This window comes from Anopheles stephensi, chromosome 3, assembly GCF_013141755.1.
Source record: "Anopheles stephensi strain Indian chromosome 3, UCI_ANSTEP_V1.0, whole genome shotgun sequence".
Classification (NCBI taxonomy): domain Eukaryota; kingdom Metazoa; phylum Arthropoda; class Insecta; order Diptera; family Culicidae; genus Anopheles; species Anopheles stephensi.
In genome coordinates, this window is record NC_050203.1 from 55,156,763 (window position 1) to 55,173,075 (window position 16,313).

Below are 16,313 nucleotides of genomic sequence, written 5' to 3' on the forward strand. Positions count from 1 at the left end.
GTTGGAAGTACACGGTGATACTCAGTGAAAGTGGCCATGCGGGGGTGGGGGGGGGGGGGGGGGGGGTGCTATGTGTTTGTCCCCGAAATACATCGTAGAATTCCAGGATCGGTACACTTTCTATGGATTTAGAAAAGTTACAGTTTGAAACTGTGCTCAAAATAAGATGCCTACACGTCAAGTAAGTTTAGACAATGTGGCTGCTTATGCCGCTTAGTAGATGGGTTCTGGACGATGATCCCACAGATTCTGGGATTTTGATGGATGAAGGCTTTGCAGTGTTTTACTTTGGCTTTTGCAATATCTCAGGGATCTTTTCGGTTTCTGACGGTTTTGAACATAGTCCACTTCTCGGAGAAGTACTATAAAAGTCCTATATCGTCGTCGCGAGTTATTTCTGTTGTAGCGGCCGGCAACATTCGCCTCATTAATCTCCTGCCCGAGGTTTAGTGCCACTAGTTACACTACCTGGGTGAGCCTCCAAAATAATGATGTCTAGGGCATTAGCTTTTGCCAGAATCAGCAGCGACTCTTAGGAGACGGTCCTTCGAAGTTTTCAATTTCCGGGTCTCGCGTGGCCTCTTTGGTGGTATTGGTAATTCACAAAAGGATTGCGAACTTGGCTGAGGTCAACGAGGATATGTTAAAAGCATACCTACCGCTCTGCCGTCTTCTACTATGGCTATGTGGCATTTCAGTAGCTTTTCTCCCCTCTTGTATATGAGGAAAATATGCGCGTTCTGGGCATATTTCTTACTTATCCGGCGCCTCAACTCTAGGTAGTATCTCTGTGGCAGGGCCTTGGCCTGCTGCAGCAATCCTAGATAAAGCTCCAGCGTCCAGCGGTCCAGCACCTTCGTCTACCGATCGATTATCCCGGCCGTTCCTGTGGGGGCACTTACGTCTTCACTCCATCTCTGTTTGGTCCTACCACGCCTCCTTTGTTCGTGTAGACGGCCCATAAGGACCTAGCGGGCTGGATCGTCTGGTGTCACTTTCATGACATGACTAGCACACCGGAGCCTGACGAGTCTAATTCGCTGCACGATGGTGAGATCATCGCTCAGTTCGTAGAGCTCGTCCATTGTCCATCGTCCACACATACGGGGCCAAAAATCCTTCTGAGCATCTTCCTCTCGAACGTGGTTAAGAAGGTTTCGTCAATTTTAGACAGAGTCCATGTCTTAGAGGCGTGTATGTGAGTAGTAGGACTGTTCTTCTTCTTCTTCTTTTTCTTTCTTGGCCTGCTCCTATCGAGCAAGTCTTAAAGACATGGCCTGGTGTCCAATCCGAAATACGGTCCATGGCTACACTCCTCCACCCGATCTTCCTCAGGTCTGGCTCCACTTGATCCAGCTAACGAGCTCACTGCAACTCCTCTAACCCTCTAGCCTTGTCCTACTATGGCAAACCAGTCATCATGAACCAAATTCGTAACGGCGGATCATATCCACCAGCAACATCATCATCCTCAGTTTGTAGTTCAATTTTAATGTCTCTTTCGCGCTGGTTTCATGGTATGAATTTTGATCCGACATCATGCTGCCGATGGTGGTTAACCATATGAACGGAGTGGGGGAGTGGGTGGAGGGTATGGGGCAGATTGAAGGATCGGCTTAACACTTTCGCTCACACAGAAACAGAGAGAGAGAGAGAGAGAGTTGCGCGAGCTATTGTTGTTTCAATCAACGTTTCATTTAACATACAGCGCCCATTATTGACTTGTTGATGCGTTTTACAATGCGTGAGTGTACGTGTGTGTGTGTGTGTGAGTAGTATTGGTTCTTAAATTAGAAAGAAAAAGAATATTTTTTTAAAAAAAGTCTGTCTATCTGAGAAAGCGTCCCCACCCGCCTCTCGGGGGGGAAACGCTACACTTTACACAATCTTTGCCTCTATGCATCTCTGCATGTTGACTGACGCATTTTTCCTTGTCTCTTCACTAGCTAGCAGCCGTACAAAAAAGGAGTGGGGGGGGGGAGTTTGTTTTACTTTATGGCTCATTTACACGTTCGATCGTTCGTCTTTCTTTGTCTTGCCACGCATCAAATTAAATTGCTTGCCACTGTGTCCCGTGTCTCAGTCTGTCCCCCGTGCGATTTTTGTTCCTTCCAAGGTCATTATTTAACACTAAACAAAATGCACACATACTAGTATGCAGACAGGACATGTGTGAGGGAGAGGGGGGGGGGGGGCGGGCTTAAGGGGTTGGAGGGGACAGATGGATGATGTTGATTGTATGAAACACTCACTAACGAGCTTAACGCAAACAAACACACACATACGCACACGCATACAGCAAACATACCAAAATACGTACGCACAATACAGACACACAGTCTAGAGTGAGGATCACTCCTTCCGGGTGAGGATTAAAAAGGAAAATTCTCCGTCCCTTGCGGGTTTGATGGCGAGTGAGCTGACTGCTCCTTCCCACGTGTTAAGCATTTGAATTGCAGCGGAAGATGATCAACCCGCCCCCCGGTTTCGTCGTCCGCTTTGTGTACGTACGTACATATGACTTTTAATGTGTCTCGGTCCCTACTCTCGCTCATTTTCTTATTGCTAGAAACAATTACACACACACACACACACACACACACACACTTTTCACTTTCCCTAAATGATACACACTTTCCCATCCCCTAACGCTCCTTTGCCCTAGCTTAAGCTGCTGCGCGGTTCGTACGATGGTAATGATGACGTTGGTGGTGACGGAACAATCGCAGTACCGTCGTCGGAAAACACAGCAGCGCTCTCCGGTGCTGCGCCAAGGAGCTCGATTAGGGGATATTGTGGCGGTAGCGGCTGTGCTTGCTGTTGTGGTTGCTGCTGCTGCTGCTGCTGCTGCTACTGCTGACGGTATGACGCTCGTTCTACTTGAGTTTGGCGTAGAAATCCACCTGATCGTTGAACCAACTATAGTACAGTGCAGCAGCCTGTTGGGTACTGTTGAAGGCTTTTCCCAAGCTTTCCATGGAAAGTTTCCCACTGTACGGATATTGGATGGAGAAAGCAAACGCGTTAGAGGCTTAGAACAATCGTGCATCAGCTTCAAAGCAAAATTGCAACCAACGCTCAAAACAAACAAACGTAGCAGAGGAAAGCTTTTAAAAGATGGACCAAAAAAAATTGAAATGCGGAAAATTCCTATGACACGATCTGCGATCCACGATCAGTGATCAGACTCAAAATTGAGTTGAGCAGATTTGAGGCAATCCTCTATCGGAGAATCTTATCAAACCATCCGGTGGACAAGACGGAGGAACATTATTAATATTTATTTTAAACTGGACAAGGTAAACACAACAAGGGAACAGGGATGAAGTAAAGGTATTACTGTGGCCAAACAAATCACCTACTGCATTGAAGTCAGATAATGCGCACATCCAAAGGTCATTTTGAGAAAACCGCGAGCGTCGCAATGGGATGGGAGGAGTGGAGGGCAAACGTGCCAGCGGGGTAGGATGGAATGTAAATGGGTAAGGCCGCCAGGAGGTTAGGAGAGTCAATGTTGGCAAATAAATAGCCTGCGCGCCTGACAATGACGATCGTTTCAGCCAACCAGTCCCATCAACTGACACCGTGTCGAGTATGGAGGAGAAGCAGCACTGGGGACCGTGCTCGTTTATCCTATCCATAGAGGCGACACCTGCTGGGGACCAAACGACGCTGGCGTAGTTCAAGATAGGACGGACCCAGCAGCAATACAACGTCTTCAAGCACAACGGATCACGGACCGTAGACGCCATTCGGGTGATGAGGCCCGCTCGAGGGCTGAGTTGATATGTGGCTCAAAAGACAGTTTGTCATCGAGCCACACACCAAGGTCCTTTACCAGAGTGACTCGTGGGAGTGATAGGCCACCGAGCTGGTAGCTATATAGTTGCTTGTTGTGAGAGCGGCCGAACGAGATTGCGCAGCATTTTTCAACATAAAGGATGAGCCCGTTAGAGGAGCCCTGATGAACCCCTGACTTGCCTGCGCAAGGATCGGAGAGCACACCATCGACCCTTACCCTGTAGGTGCGGTCCTTCAGAAAGGAACAGAACCAGAGAAGCAGTGAACCACCGAAACCTAAGCGTTTCAGCTTATCCAGGCAAGCAATCGAACACAGCTTTGAAGTCCGTGTACATGACACGTCAGCCTGTCTACCAGCATTCAAGTGCTGGGAAGAAGGGATACGCGAGTGGACGATAGGAAGGATTGAAGAGAGCATACCTCGACACGACTTAGGACGCAGCACAAAGGATAGAGATGGCTCGGTAATTGGATGGGCTAGTGCGACATCCTTTCTTGAAGATCGGAATCAAAGCAGGCTGATTTCCAAAGCGAGGGAAAAACTCCCATACTAACCGACCTCGCGAAAAGGCGCGCGTCAATGTGGGACCCAACACCTCTCTAGAGTCGTTCAGCACTGAAGCGGGAATGCCGTTGATGATCAAGACATCTATGGCTCAGGATTGCCGCACCAAGGATGGTACAATTTCCGTCGAATGTTCCCTAACTTCCTACGCTCAAAGCTACTCTTTACAAGCCTTGGTCAGAGAAGAAAAAGCTCAGAGCGACCCAAAAGAAAGATGCACCAAACGAAGCTTTTTCTGCAACTGCCAAGCGCGAAGCGACACACTTACACAAACACCTGTGTTTTGAAGAACTCGTACGTATGCTTGTACGCATTGACCGCGAAGGTGCTCACGGTGTCACACAGCAAGCATGAAGCATCCCCGATCTTCTTCGGCAGTCCCGGTGCGTACTGTTCGATCTGAAGCAAAAGAAAGGAAGATGAGAAACAGTTCCTTCACACTGTCCCTTCCGCTTGGTGTATTGTGGCTGTTTCCGGGTACTACTTACAAAATTGGCCACCACTGGTAGCTTCTGTTCGACCAGCAGCTTAGCATTGGCGAAACCCTTCTTCGTGCCATTCCAGAGAACTTTACCAAAATCTATCGAAAATTCTACGTATGGTCCAAGGGCCTGGAACAGAGGGAGGAGGTTAATGGAGGAGGGTTCACATCGCGTCACGAGAAACGCACGACCGGGGGCTTACCTTGCTGGTAGCCTGATAGTACACCGGTACGTTTGCTTCGGCCCACTTGTAGCCGCGGGCACTGTACTTCATCGTGCAGGTCCATGCGTCCTGTACTGCCGGCAGCAGGCCCGCCTGCTTCAGCGTCTGGCCGGTGAACGAAGCCTCGAACTTGCCGCCGGCCCGGTACGTGTCGTAGCCTATGAGGGCGCCTGTAACACCGAACAGCAGGAATGTGGCCAGCAGGAAGCTGCAGAGGACGGACGTCACCGAGGAAGAAGATTTACTGCTCGCTTTGGACGATTGCTTCTTCTTCGATTTGCCCTGAACTTCCTGCGAATTGAAACGCAGAAGGAGAACAACACATATTTAGTACGATTATATACAAAATGTGTATCTAATGTTTAAACTAAATAAATGCACCCCCCACGACAGTTACCTTCTTCTGGGTTTGGTTTTGGTTAGCGTTTTGCGGCTTCTGTTTTTGGGTTTTCTTGTCAGCGGACGACTTCGAGGCCATGGTTATTGCCGAGACGGGGACGTTCTGGTTTGGCTCTTCTATATATGTAAATAACTCCTAATGTACGATCTTGCTCCCTCTCGCTCTCTCTCGATGGGATGTATGTACGAAAAATCGATTACACACTTTACACTTTACACTGCACGATCAAATACCACAACTTTACACACGAACGAGGTAAATGGAATGCACAGTTTCACGACCAAGAGGGGGGAATGCAACTAATTTGTGGGAGGGAAGTGCAAATGTTAAGTACAAAAACGACACCAAACAATAATCAAACAACGGCGAATCGGGATTGGTTTCCGCGGCGAAAGCAAACGATTCTTGACGATGATATCGCCGTGCTGCTGCGGCGGTGTGTTCTTGCGTAGCTATCGGAAGGAACTAGCTATTTGTTTGAAGACGTGTTTGATCGAGCTGGCAAACCGCAAGCAATGAATTAAAGCTACTTCTTGCAACGCATGAAGATCATATAAAGGCGATGAGAAGGCTCCACGAGGTTATGTATCACGTGCATACCATCGAACCATTATGATCGCTTCATCGAACGACGGCGGAAGTGTGTGTGTGTGTGTGTGTGTGTGTGTGTGTGTGTGTGTGTGTGTGTGCACTTGTTTGTGCCCCATCGTCATGCTCGACCGAAAGGACAAGTTTAACTGCGCTGCGTGCAGTGTTTTAGAAGGATGAATTTTAGCCTCCGATTAACATTATCGTGGTGTGGAGGTGCCGTGGAGGAGGCAGGAGAGCCTTATTGGGGCAGGTAGAATAGGGCGGAAAGGGGCAAAGGATTGCATCCACATTGCCTCCCTTGCTGCTGCTAAACGATTCGCTAATCATTTGCAAACTAGACTCACCGGGAGCCGGAACGATCCATCGCAGCAGGGCATCACAACAAGAGCGGACGAAGAGACAACGGTGTCTTAAAGTCGAAGGGGAACAACTTGTAGATTGTTGTAGAAAACATATTTGAAAGGCCAATTTTCAACTGTCCCCATTCACCGAAGAGATAGCTGAAAACTATCTTCTGGCTTTCTGTGACTTGGTCTCACCCGTCACTGGATCAATCAGTCCTACGTACGGGGATGCGATTCAGATGGGATTTAATCCAATATCCTGCCGTGTAAAGACCGGTGCCTCTATCGCCTCGGCCACCGGACCGCTCCAAACAACTTTCACAGAAACTTCATTTATCTGGGGACAAACATCCTCAAATATAACAACAATGATTTTGAGTTAGGGGTAAGGGGTCATACTAAAGGCTGAGGAAACTTTTTTCGCTCATAATATCTGCACGACGCACAAGCTGAGCTGAGACTAACGTAACCGTCTGACGAAGCCGAGTGTGGGAGAAAGATGCTCAGAAGGATTTTTGGGCGCCGTATGTGGGAAAGAACAATGGAGGCCCTCTACGAGGTGTATAGTGATTTCACCATCATGCAGCGAGTCATGTCATGAGAATGAAACCGTACCACCCAGCCCATAAAGTCCTTTGAGGCTGTCCACAAGGAGAGAAGAGGCGTGGTAGCGACGATTTGTACCATAAAGGACTATCTCTCGGGACTTATTTTGACTGTCTCTGGCGCTGAATCTAATATCAATCGCATCAACCAGCTTGTCTATTGTACTATACCACTGGCCATTTATTCTGGAGTGAATAGCTGTCGTTGAAGGTTTTTGTGCGCTTAAGGAGTCTTATTCCAGGAGGGGCGGTGGCCGAGGCGACATCGGCGCCGGTCTTCACACGGCAGGACCCGGGTCCAAATTCCATCCAGACCGTCTCCCCGTACGCAGGGCTTGACTACCTTGCTACGGGTAAAATTAAGTCACAGAAAGCCAGAAATGGAGGCAGGCCGAGATCTCTCGAGGTTGTAGTGCAAAGGAAGAAGAAGGAGTCTTATTAGCCCTCATAGTAACAAGACATGATCGTGAGACTACACTTCAATGAAGTTACTTCAGTAAAGACAGACAGCGCACCCAAGGGATGAAACCACACGCCGAAAGGCCTTGGACGGTGCCTGCTTCTTCTTCATACCTCTTACCTGGCTTACTAGACTTATTGATATCGCATAGTTGGATAGTCAGTCCCCACTGTGGGCGGAATGGCCCAGATAGGATTTGAACCCCGGTCCTGTCGTGTGAAGACCTAGTTCTTTGCAATGATTACAAATTTCTCTGCTGATCTAATTACTCTCATTAAATATTTGTACGTTATTTGAATTATGTCTGTAGTGCAACCGCAACAATATACAAATTGGAAGCAAAAGCTGCGATCGTCGTTTACCGACTTTGCTCGATCGTCATGATCGCCATGATCGAATCGATATTTCTTCCCGCTGAGCTGCGATTTATTTAAATCGATACCGTGCAGCATTTAAAAAGTGCGTAGCAGGGTGGTTTATTTATAAAACTTCGTCACCTCACCCAGATTTGCCAATCGCACGTTAGCTCCGTTCAGATAACATCTTTATCGATTAATCGATCGATCATGCGCACGCACCACAGCACAGCATAGGTGATGATGCTGCTGTCGATGCGCCAGACCCGATCATCATACGCATAAAACCCTAATATATCGTTTGATTCGAACCCCAATCGGTGGGAGTGGAAACGTTTTCCCCCCTCTTTTTGTGTCTCGCGCTCTCTATGAGTAGTAGTACGTGCACGTTAACGGCGGCACTCATTACGTAAGTACGCCAAGGGCGTAAATTACGCTTGTAAAGCCTCGAGAAACGGTAGGTTGCAAAGCTTCACATACAAACCGGTACTTGTACGGGAATTACAATGAACGTGCTTTGGCTGTGTAAGCTCAGACTGTTATTGAAAAAACTGCATTTATCTTCCCAAAAACTTTTCTGCGCCACAAAAAAAGATCCTTTCTAAAAGCGCCTCACATCCTTGCTCTAGAATTCGTCCAGCGAACCAAGTACGAGTTCCTCAAAAAGGGAACCCTTCGACGACACTTGTTCAGACCCCGCTATGGAACGCAGTGCACTGGCATCGGTTGAAACGATTTTGCTTTTTGTTTTTTACAATCATGTCATTCGCACTGAACCGACGGAAGCGTGTGTTCGACACCAATAAATTGATGGCATCATCAGTTTTGCTTTTGCTCATTTAAGTGTGCCAAATTTATGAAGCAAAAATGTGTCAGCTTAAACGTTAGCTTACAGTTGATCATACAATAAGTTTGTTATTATTATGCGTAAATTGCTTTTAAAATTAATTGAAAACTTAAGCCGGACTTGTCGTGATCGGTAGCGTTCGCTTCACCCCCTGCTTCCAGTCCTTTCTATCGAGCAAAAGTGCCACGCGGCCGGTAAGCGTTTTTGTTACAATTTTCCAATTTCGCTTTCGATTGCATCCCGGTGTGGTGCTTTTGTTATCAGTGCGCCACTAGGGAAGCGGCCACACCACTCCACACTTGCAGCTTGGTATCAATCGCGCTAGCTGTCTTATCACGCACCACCCCGATGCAGTTCGACCATTCGGAAACGGCCACATCACTGTTTCGACTGTTTGACCGAAAACAGCTGTTTCGCACACGAATCTGTGGCCTGTTACTGTGGTTAATGTACAGGCTGGCTGGCTGGCGGTTTGCGATTTGTTGCGGGAAACGTGGACAAAGCATTATCTCGATCTCGATCACCGATTCGATGTTATCCGAGGCAACACGGGGAAAAGGACTGCGGTACCAAAGGTTAAACCATCAATAAATAAACTCTGTTTACGAGTAATAATCTCCGGTGCGATACGTCGTCAAAATCTGCGCTCAAGCAGTAAGCACAAATTATCGTTGACGTGCATGGCTGTGTTGTTGTGTGTTGGATTTGATCATCTTTTCGAGGTGCGAGACGACTGTTCAGTGCGAAGGTTGAGTCTGGTACCATTACAATCGCAAGATTCACACCCACTCGCAAAACCATGCCGTTCGAACGGCAGGAATACATCATCAATCGCACAATGATCATTTTCTAAGGAGCATTACTTTACACTAAATGCTAAAATTGTATCTAGCTTTGTTCGTGGAAGGCTTCAATTAATATAGTTAAAAAATCATGATCATCACCTTCAGCAAAGATTAGTTTACAATTTTATATAGATTAATTCCTCTATCATCTCCTTTTGACACTACAACCTTTGCGGGCCTTGCCCTGCCATTCCTATCCCCCTGGATGTGTGTGTTTTTTTTATTAAAATTCTTCTTCGTATTTGATCTACAATTACAAAAAGTATAATGACTAAATGCAAGATCAAACTAGCTTCTACTCCACACTGGGAGATCTGAAAACCGATCGTGATGTCTATATCAAACATGTCTAGCTTTTTCGGCTGATGGGACATTTTTGCTTATAGGAACTTATAGAAATCATTTGAAGTGCAGAATTCTTTGCATTTTTTTATAACTGACCACGAAACACTCAACTAAAGATATATGTTCAAAAGTTGGATTGAACCTTTGAATTCGGTGTCTTTCAACGAGATTTTCAAATATTGGCATCGGATACACAGCAACATATGGGGCGTCCGAAGAAAAACATTCTTTCCAAAGCTGCTGGAAAAAATTTAAAAAGTCGCACAATTTGTGTGAAAATTGTCCAGTGTGTTCTTAAGATGTGCCTTACCGACCATACTATATGACCGGTTGACATCATACACAGGAACACCGCAAAGTGTTGTCTGTTTACAGGTTTCAAGCTTCACCACCAAGCCACCATTATGCCCGATGCACTTTCTAATCGGCTACGAACATCACACAGCCACGGCCGGCGACCGTAGCACGGTTAGTGCCGCCGGTGAATAATTTCTGCATGCCAAATATCGTCACGTTCGCACCCGGCCTACCACGTAATGGCATTAGCCATTATCGAGACCTACCGGCAGTAAATGAGCTGCCAGCCGGTCCCCGGCCAATGGCTCTTCCTTTTACGAAGTGGATTTGACGTAAGAAGGAAAAACGAAACGGCAAATTGGTAAGAAATCGCGACTTTGGCCGCAAACCACGTTTTGCAGCCACACGCATCATCCCCTCTCCGGTTGCTGGCGTCGATTATTTAACGGTATCTTTGCTTTCGCGCACACAGACACACGGGGAACTGTTCCCTAGGTTCTCAAAAACGCCTTGGAATCGCAACCGTGGCAACCAACCCCGTAGACTTTTCGAAGATCCATCGGGGTGCCCGCAGACGCGACAGGTTTGGTTCGGTCAACTATCATCTTCTACGGGTGAAACGATCTAGCAACCGATGAGCTGAAAGAAGCGATAAAGTGGTGAGTGAAGAAGACGGAACAAGAAAGTGTGTGTGTGTGTGTGTGTGTGTGCGTGTGTCTGTGTGAAGATATGCAAGAGAAATCCTGCTTCGCGTATGTGAGCCGGTGTGATCGCGTAGCCAATGTCCAGACGTCGTCTTCTCTCGTTGATGTGGGGTACGCCACGCGATCTCTATTTCGCCGCGATGCTGCGCGAGACTTTAGTAAGCGCTTGTCTATGTATGCGTGTTTGGATATGCGTATTTGTATAAGTTTAATCATGGTAAGTTTAGTACTATCGAACTTTTTACGAAAAAGTTTATAGAGTTTTTTCGGGATTCCCATTACATAAGGAACACATTCTCATGGCGATTCGAGCATACCTTCGATCGAGGCGGAGGTCAGCAACCTTCACACTTAAAAGTATGCACCACTGCACAAGATAAAAGAAAGTGATAACAGCAGCACACAACTCAAAACATTCAGAAGCCTCGGAAAGATTATTTTCCTTTTTCTCTTTCTTGCACGTTTGCGTGGTGAAGATTTGCTTACTACGAGACAAATTTCATAGCATGCTGTGCGTACCCCGGTGGGCTAGAGCAGACACGCTGTACAAAACACGGGGCAGGGTGGTGGTTGCTATGTGTTAAACAACCGGTGTACCCAGTAGTAGGCTCGGTCCGGGATGTAGAAGGCTCGCCACCTCCCAGAAGAAAGTAAGCACACGGATACGAGATGTGAAATCCGCCCATACCCTGGGGCCGGCGGCACGAAACACTGACGGCCGATTGTTAGTTCTCACATTAAATCAACACACGGGCTCGTCAGAGGGGTACGGTGGGGTGCAGTTACAGTACGGGTGCATGCATAACTACCGGTGGGGTGGGTGAGGAAGTCGTACCATACACGCAAACCATCACATTTCGCATGTAAACGCGTACTACTACTCATTCCGTACATGCCTGCTCTGATCGCAAAGAAAACTGATCATGCAGTTGGGCCTACAATACCTTACCATCAGCCGGCTTAGTGCACTTGCTTTAAGGTATGGGCAGTACAGTAGCACATACACGCACACACACATACATCTAGGTGATTTTTGGTGAGAAAATGTTATCTGTGGAAAGTAGGTTACTGTCGCCTGGTTTGGAAAAACTCTCTTGTTGTCTTGTATCTGCGCGCCAAGCACATTTCCACAGTGCTAGTGCGTACTATTACCGCCCTCTGAAAGGGCTCAATTAGCAAGGAGTCGTCTTGAATAACACATTTCATCTTTGAATTCAAAATCCAGTGCCAGAACGAATTGATAGCCCTGCTCCGACGTATGAAAGTCAAATTTTCTTCTCAGTTCCTCCTCCTGGCATACGGCGGGTAAGGAGGGGGATGTTCGTGACGTATCGATTTTTCCCACCCGTGCCGTACAAAACGCATGAAAGGATAGAACACATGCCGCCCGCAAAGCTAGGGGGGTTCTGGACCAGTTTTAGGAGATCACGGGGCAGGTTTCTGCTTTCAGGCTCCTCTTGATTCCCGGACACACTTTTGCCGGATGCTCACACTACGTGCACACACACACACACGCACACATACACAACATCATTGACAACGTGTGCCGTTGGAAGGTGAATTTCTTCGTGGCATTTTCCTTTTTTATGAAGGTATGCTGGCGTCCTCCGGAAAGCGTTGCAGTTCCGTTGTCTCTCTGTCCACCCAGGGGCGGAGGTAATACACACGCACACGCAGCCACACACACACGCGCACGTTTAGGCGAGGGAAGCTGCTGGGAAAATTGAATCGCAGCAATCACACACGCACACACAACACGAATCATTTACACGATCAATGAAAATGGTCAATCGACCCGCGCGGAGTTACATTGAGCAGCGCACATCATCATCATCGTCATCGCGTCGGCACCATTGGCACCCCTCCTGTCCCTTTCGGCACGCTATTACGCGGCGTGCAAGCGGTTTCTGTTCAACCACCCGTCGCGATTAGCGTGGAAAGCGGAGGAAAGTTCTTTATCACCAATATATATCCTTCGTTTTGGGGGCAAAACGCACGCATTTAACCAACCGTAGCAACCGTGTAGTGTTTGGGGGGGGCCTAAACAAGCTAAACCTAGCAGTTTTCCGTCGTTGGAAAGGTGTGCGAAGAAAAAATCGGCAACGACAAAATGCGTGGCTTCACGATGCACAAGCAGAAAATCAACTGTGCGTTGTGAAAAAAAAATGCTGTTAACGACCGAATTGTTGGTTTTCAAGGGAGGGGTGCGGAGTCCTGGGGCAGGGACAGGGAGGTAAACCGTCGTGTTGTCAAAACGGCTTTCGAGTTGGCAGCCGCAAACGTCAAGCGATTAGGTTTACACGCGATGGTTGAAGTTGAATTGAATTTAAACGTGATTATGGACGGTGTGACGGTTCGTTTGAATGGGAAAGGATCAGTACGGGGGATTGTGTTGTCCTTTATCGCAAATGTTTTTGTAAATGTGTAAATTGAGCCATAAAATTAAAATTAAATGATACAGTATGAATCAAATTAATCTGATACAATTAAACGTTTTTCCTCTTTTTCCAAACCAATCATTTAGCAACCCATGCTGGGGTCTAGCAGATCGGCTGGCAGTTGCACAAACTACAAATGCATAGACAGTACCGCTCAACGCTCAGAGCGTACGAAATTCATTCACGATTTTTACCAAAAACCGAGCGTATCGCAATATTATTTATAATACATTATTTTAAAATTATCTTACCTTGAGTATACTTGTGACCGTTTTCAGTCCTTCCGGTTTCTTCTTCGACTGTAGTAGTTCTTCGTTCAGCTTATCCACGTCCGATAAAAATCTGATAAAGTGATCCTCCCCTAATAGTTTACTACAATATTTTTGAGTCGAAGTATCTGTGAACAAGAACCGCATGGTACGCTTGGATAAGCACCTACACAACCATTTCAAACACCAGCGATGTTTAAACTCGTTTTCGTACTCACTTAGGTAGCTCAAAATTGCGAGCGAAGTTTCCACATTCTGCCGGTACAGACCCAACCACACGGCAGCACTTTCAGGATCTTCCAAAAGGCACAGCGCCAGCCCGTAGTAAATCATTTCCGGTCGCGTGATGAAGGAGACGTTCTTGAACAGCATCGCAAACGTGGCCGATGCTTTCGGCGCGCTAAACACGTACCGTTCGACCAGCAGTTGGGCGGCTTCATCCAGCTCCCGGTTCGCTTTCGGCTGCGTCGTCAATGAGCTCAGGATGGTGAGGAACTCGCTGCCGCCTAGGTTGAGTCTATAAATAAGCACAAACAGTCAACACAATAGGTTGCGATGCGGTGGGGTGGCGGGTTTAGTATGGAAGGATCGGTCTTTTCGGGGTAGCTTTGAACTGAAGTTTATGGATTCGCATCAGTATCGCGACGGCACATTGGGTCCGTATTGGCATTCAATAAAAATACCAAACTCGGCAGCTGTGGAGAGCGAGCTGAAATGTGATCCACATTTCGTAACGTTTCGGGCAGCGAACAACAGGTTGTGGTTCGAAAAGGGCTACCGTGACGGAACGGGAGGATTACAACACCGGTTTAAGACAAAGAACGAACGACGAAACCCATTAATCTCTTTTCTGTGGAAAGATTGATGTTCTAGGGCTTACGGTGAGCTACGCACTAGGGTAAACACTCTATATTTTCCAACAAACCGACACGATCATAATCGACGAAAAAAAAAGTGCTTTGACCAATTTTTGAGCCTCCACTTATTAATCTCCTAGCCGAAGCAGTTGTTTTTAACAGTGTAAGAGCTCCATTAGATAATTATTGGTTTAAAATGCGAAAACTCACCTGTGCGATCGATGCAGCTTCAGGATACGCTGTACGTACTCACACGTGTACCGGTTGTAGTTTTTCAGTTCCATCACCGGCACCATAATGTCCTGCCACACCTTCAGCCCCACGTCCAGATCACTGTACCCACCCTGCCCTAAAGCCCACAGTAAGCTGAGCCCGATATTGTTACGATTCTGGTACGAATTGCGCAGGATTGCATTGCGGGCCAGATTGTTAACGCACGCCGCCGGATAGTGGATCGCTATTGCCTGCAGTATTAGCTTGTGGCCCAGATAGGGTAAACCCTTGTTCATGTCACTGGCCAAATTCGATAGCGTTAGGTCGTAAAAGTATTTCCCATTCTCCTCGTTAGCCTTCGCGATACAATCGTCGATAACATCGCGCAACGGTTGGGGCATCGATTTGTACGGATAGCTGGCCGGTTTGTTGCTGTACAGTGGGTCCGTTTCGTCCACCCGCAGCTTGTCGTTCAGTACACCAGTAAGCGCCTTCAGCAGCATCAAATGATTGTCCTTGAAGCTCACGTTCACGGCCGTAAGCTGGGAGTGCAGATCGGGGGCACTGATCGCACGTAAGGCCGCATCCAAATTCCTGTAAGTTGGCTTCGACGGAACCGTCTGTTTGGCGGGTTCTGGTTCCTTCTGATTGCTTTTGTTACCGCCCGGCTGCTGCGGATCGCGTACAGGTGTTGCCGTGCGCTTGCCGTTCGCGGCGATAGCAGTCTTTTTCGGGTCGGCCTTCCCGCCGTTTGCCGCGTCCTTCAAGCCGTGAAGCTTTGCAAACACATCGTCCTTCACGTCGGTGTACAGGGAACAAATTTCATCCATATCAACTAAAAATAAAGCCACGGAATCGTCACGGTTTCAGAATCTGCTTCTCGATAAATCACTATAGCTCGATCGCTACCAACCAACTCTGTGCCGGTTTTACTGTGCGTGCACGAAGAGCAAACTAGCAACTGAACTGCATCTTCTAAGCTTCCGCACGTACGACCGATTCTGAATTTTGATTCAGCCTAAGCACGGTTCGGCGTGCACGATTGGAATGGGTTAGTATGTTTCACCGGCACCGGCAACAAAAGAAGCCGGCACGATTCGGCCTATCCCGCGAGTCAGTTCTGCTGCTAATTCTATGCATGCTTGCTGCACGCATCCATCGGCGTTCCAAACTTACCCATATCTTCTATTTTTGGAGCACTCTCGGATCCATTCTGGGATTGCGTTTTTTTGTCGCCGCCGCCCGTCTGTTTACGGGATTTCTTCTGTTTGCCAACAACCTCCCAGTCGGAAGACATAGCGGTAGGGGCGTTTTTGTTTTATTGTTTTGACCAAATAAAAGGGAGCTAATTAAATTATACCGTGGGCCGACTGCGGAAGGAAGGCCCAGCTATTGCACAAGGAAGGGAGATACACGCGATAGTAGAACCAGGGATGGACACAAACGATGCTCCGCCCGGTGTTGATGATTAACAGGGCCAGAAACAAACAACCAAACAAAGCCAACAGCACTGCTAGATAATCACCAACAGCTTGTAGTTATCACAGAAAAGAAGGAATGGATGGATCGAGCACCGAAATTCGATAAAGTGTGCTGCGGTTGCAAGCGAAACAGCGGGTGAAACGAAAACGCGGAACACGAATTCACGCTCAAAGCGGGACGACGAGAGAA

General features: G+C 47.5%; 1 protein-coding gene across 1 annotated transcript; it reads right to left on the minus strand.

Annotated features, from left to right (window-relative positions):
• Window positions 1-1,470: 1,470 nt before the first annotated feature.
• On the minus strand, window positions 1,471-16,293 carry LOC118513412 (transmembrane protein 214). Its single transcript, XM_036059120.1, has 8 exons — window positions 15,819-16,293; window positions 14,640-15,477; window positions 13,791-14,089; window positions 13,555-13,700; window positions 5,051-5,362; window positions 4,855-4,977; window positions 4,635-4,765; window positions 1,471-2,991 (listed from the first exon to the last, which is right to left on the minus strand). Exons 1-8 carry the CDS (start codon window positions 15,937-15,939, stop codon window positions 2,877-2,879), a joined length of 2,085 nt encoding a protein of 694 aa, XP_035915013.1. The 5' UTR covers window positions 15,940-16,293; the 3' UTR covers window positions 1,471-2,876.
• Between the last annotated feature and the right edge of the window lie 20 nt (window positions 16,294-16,313).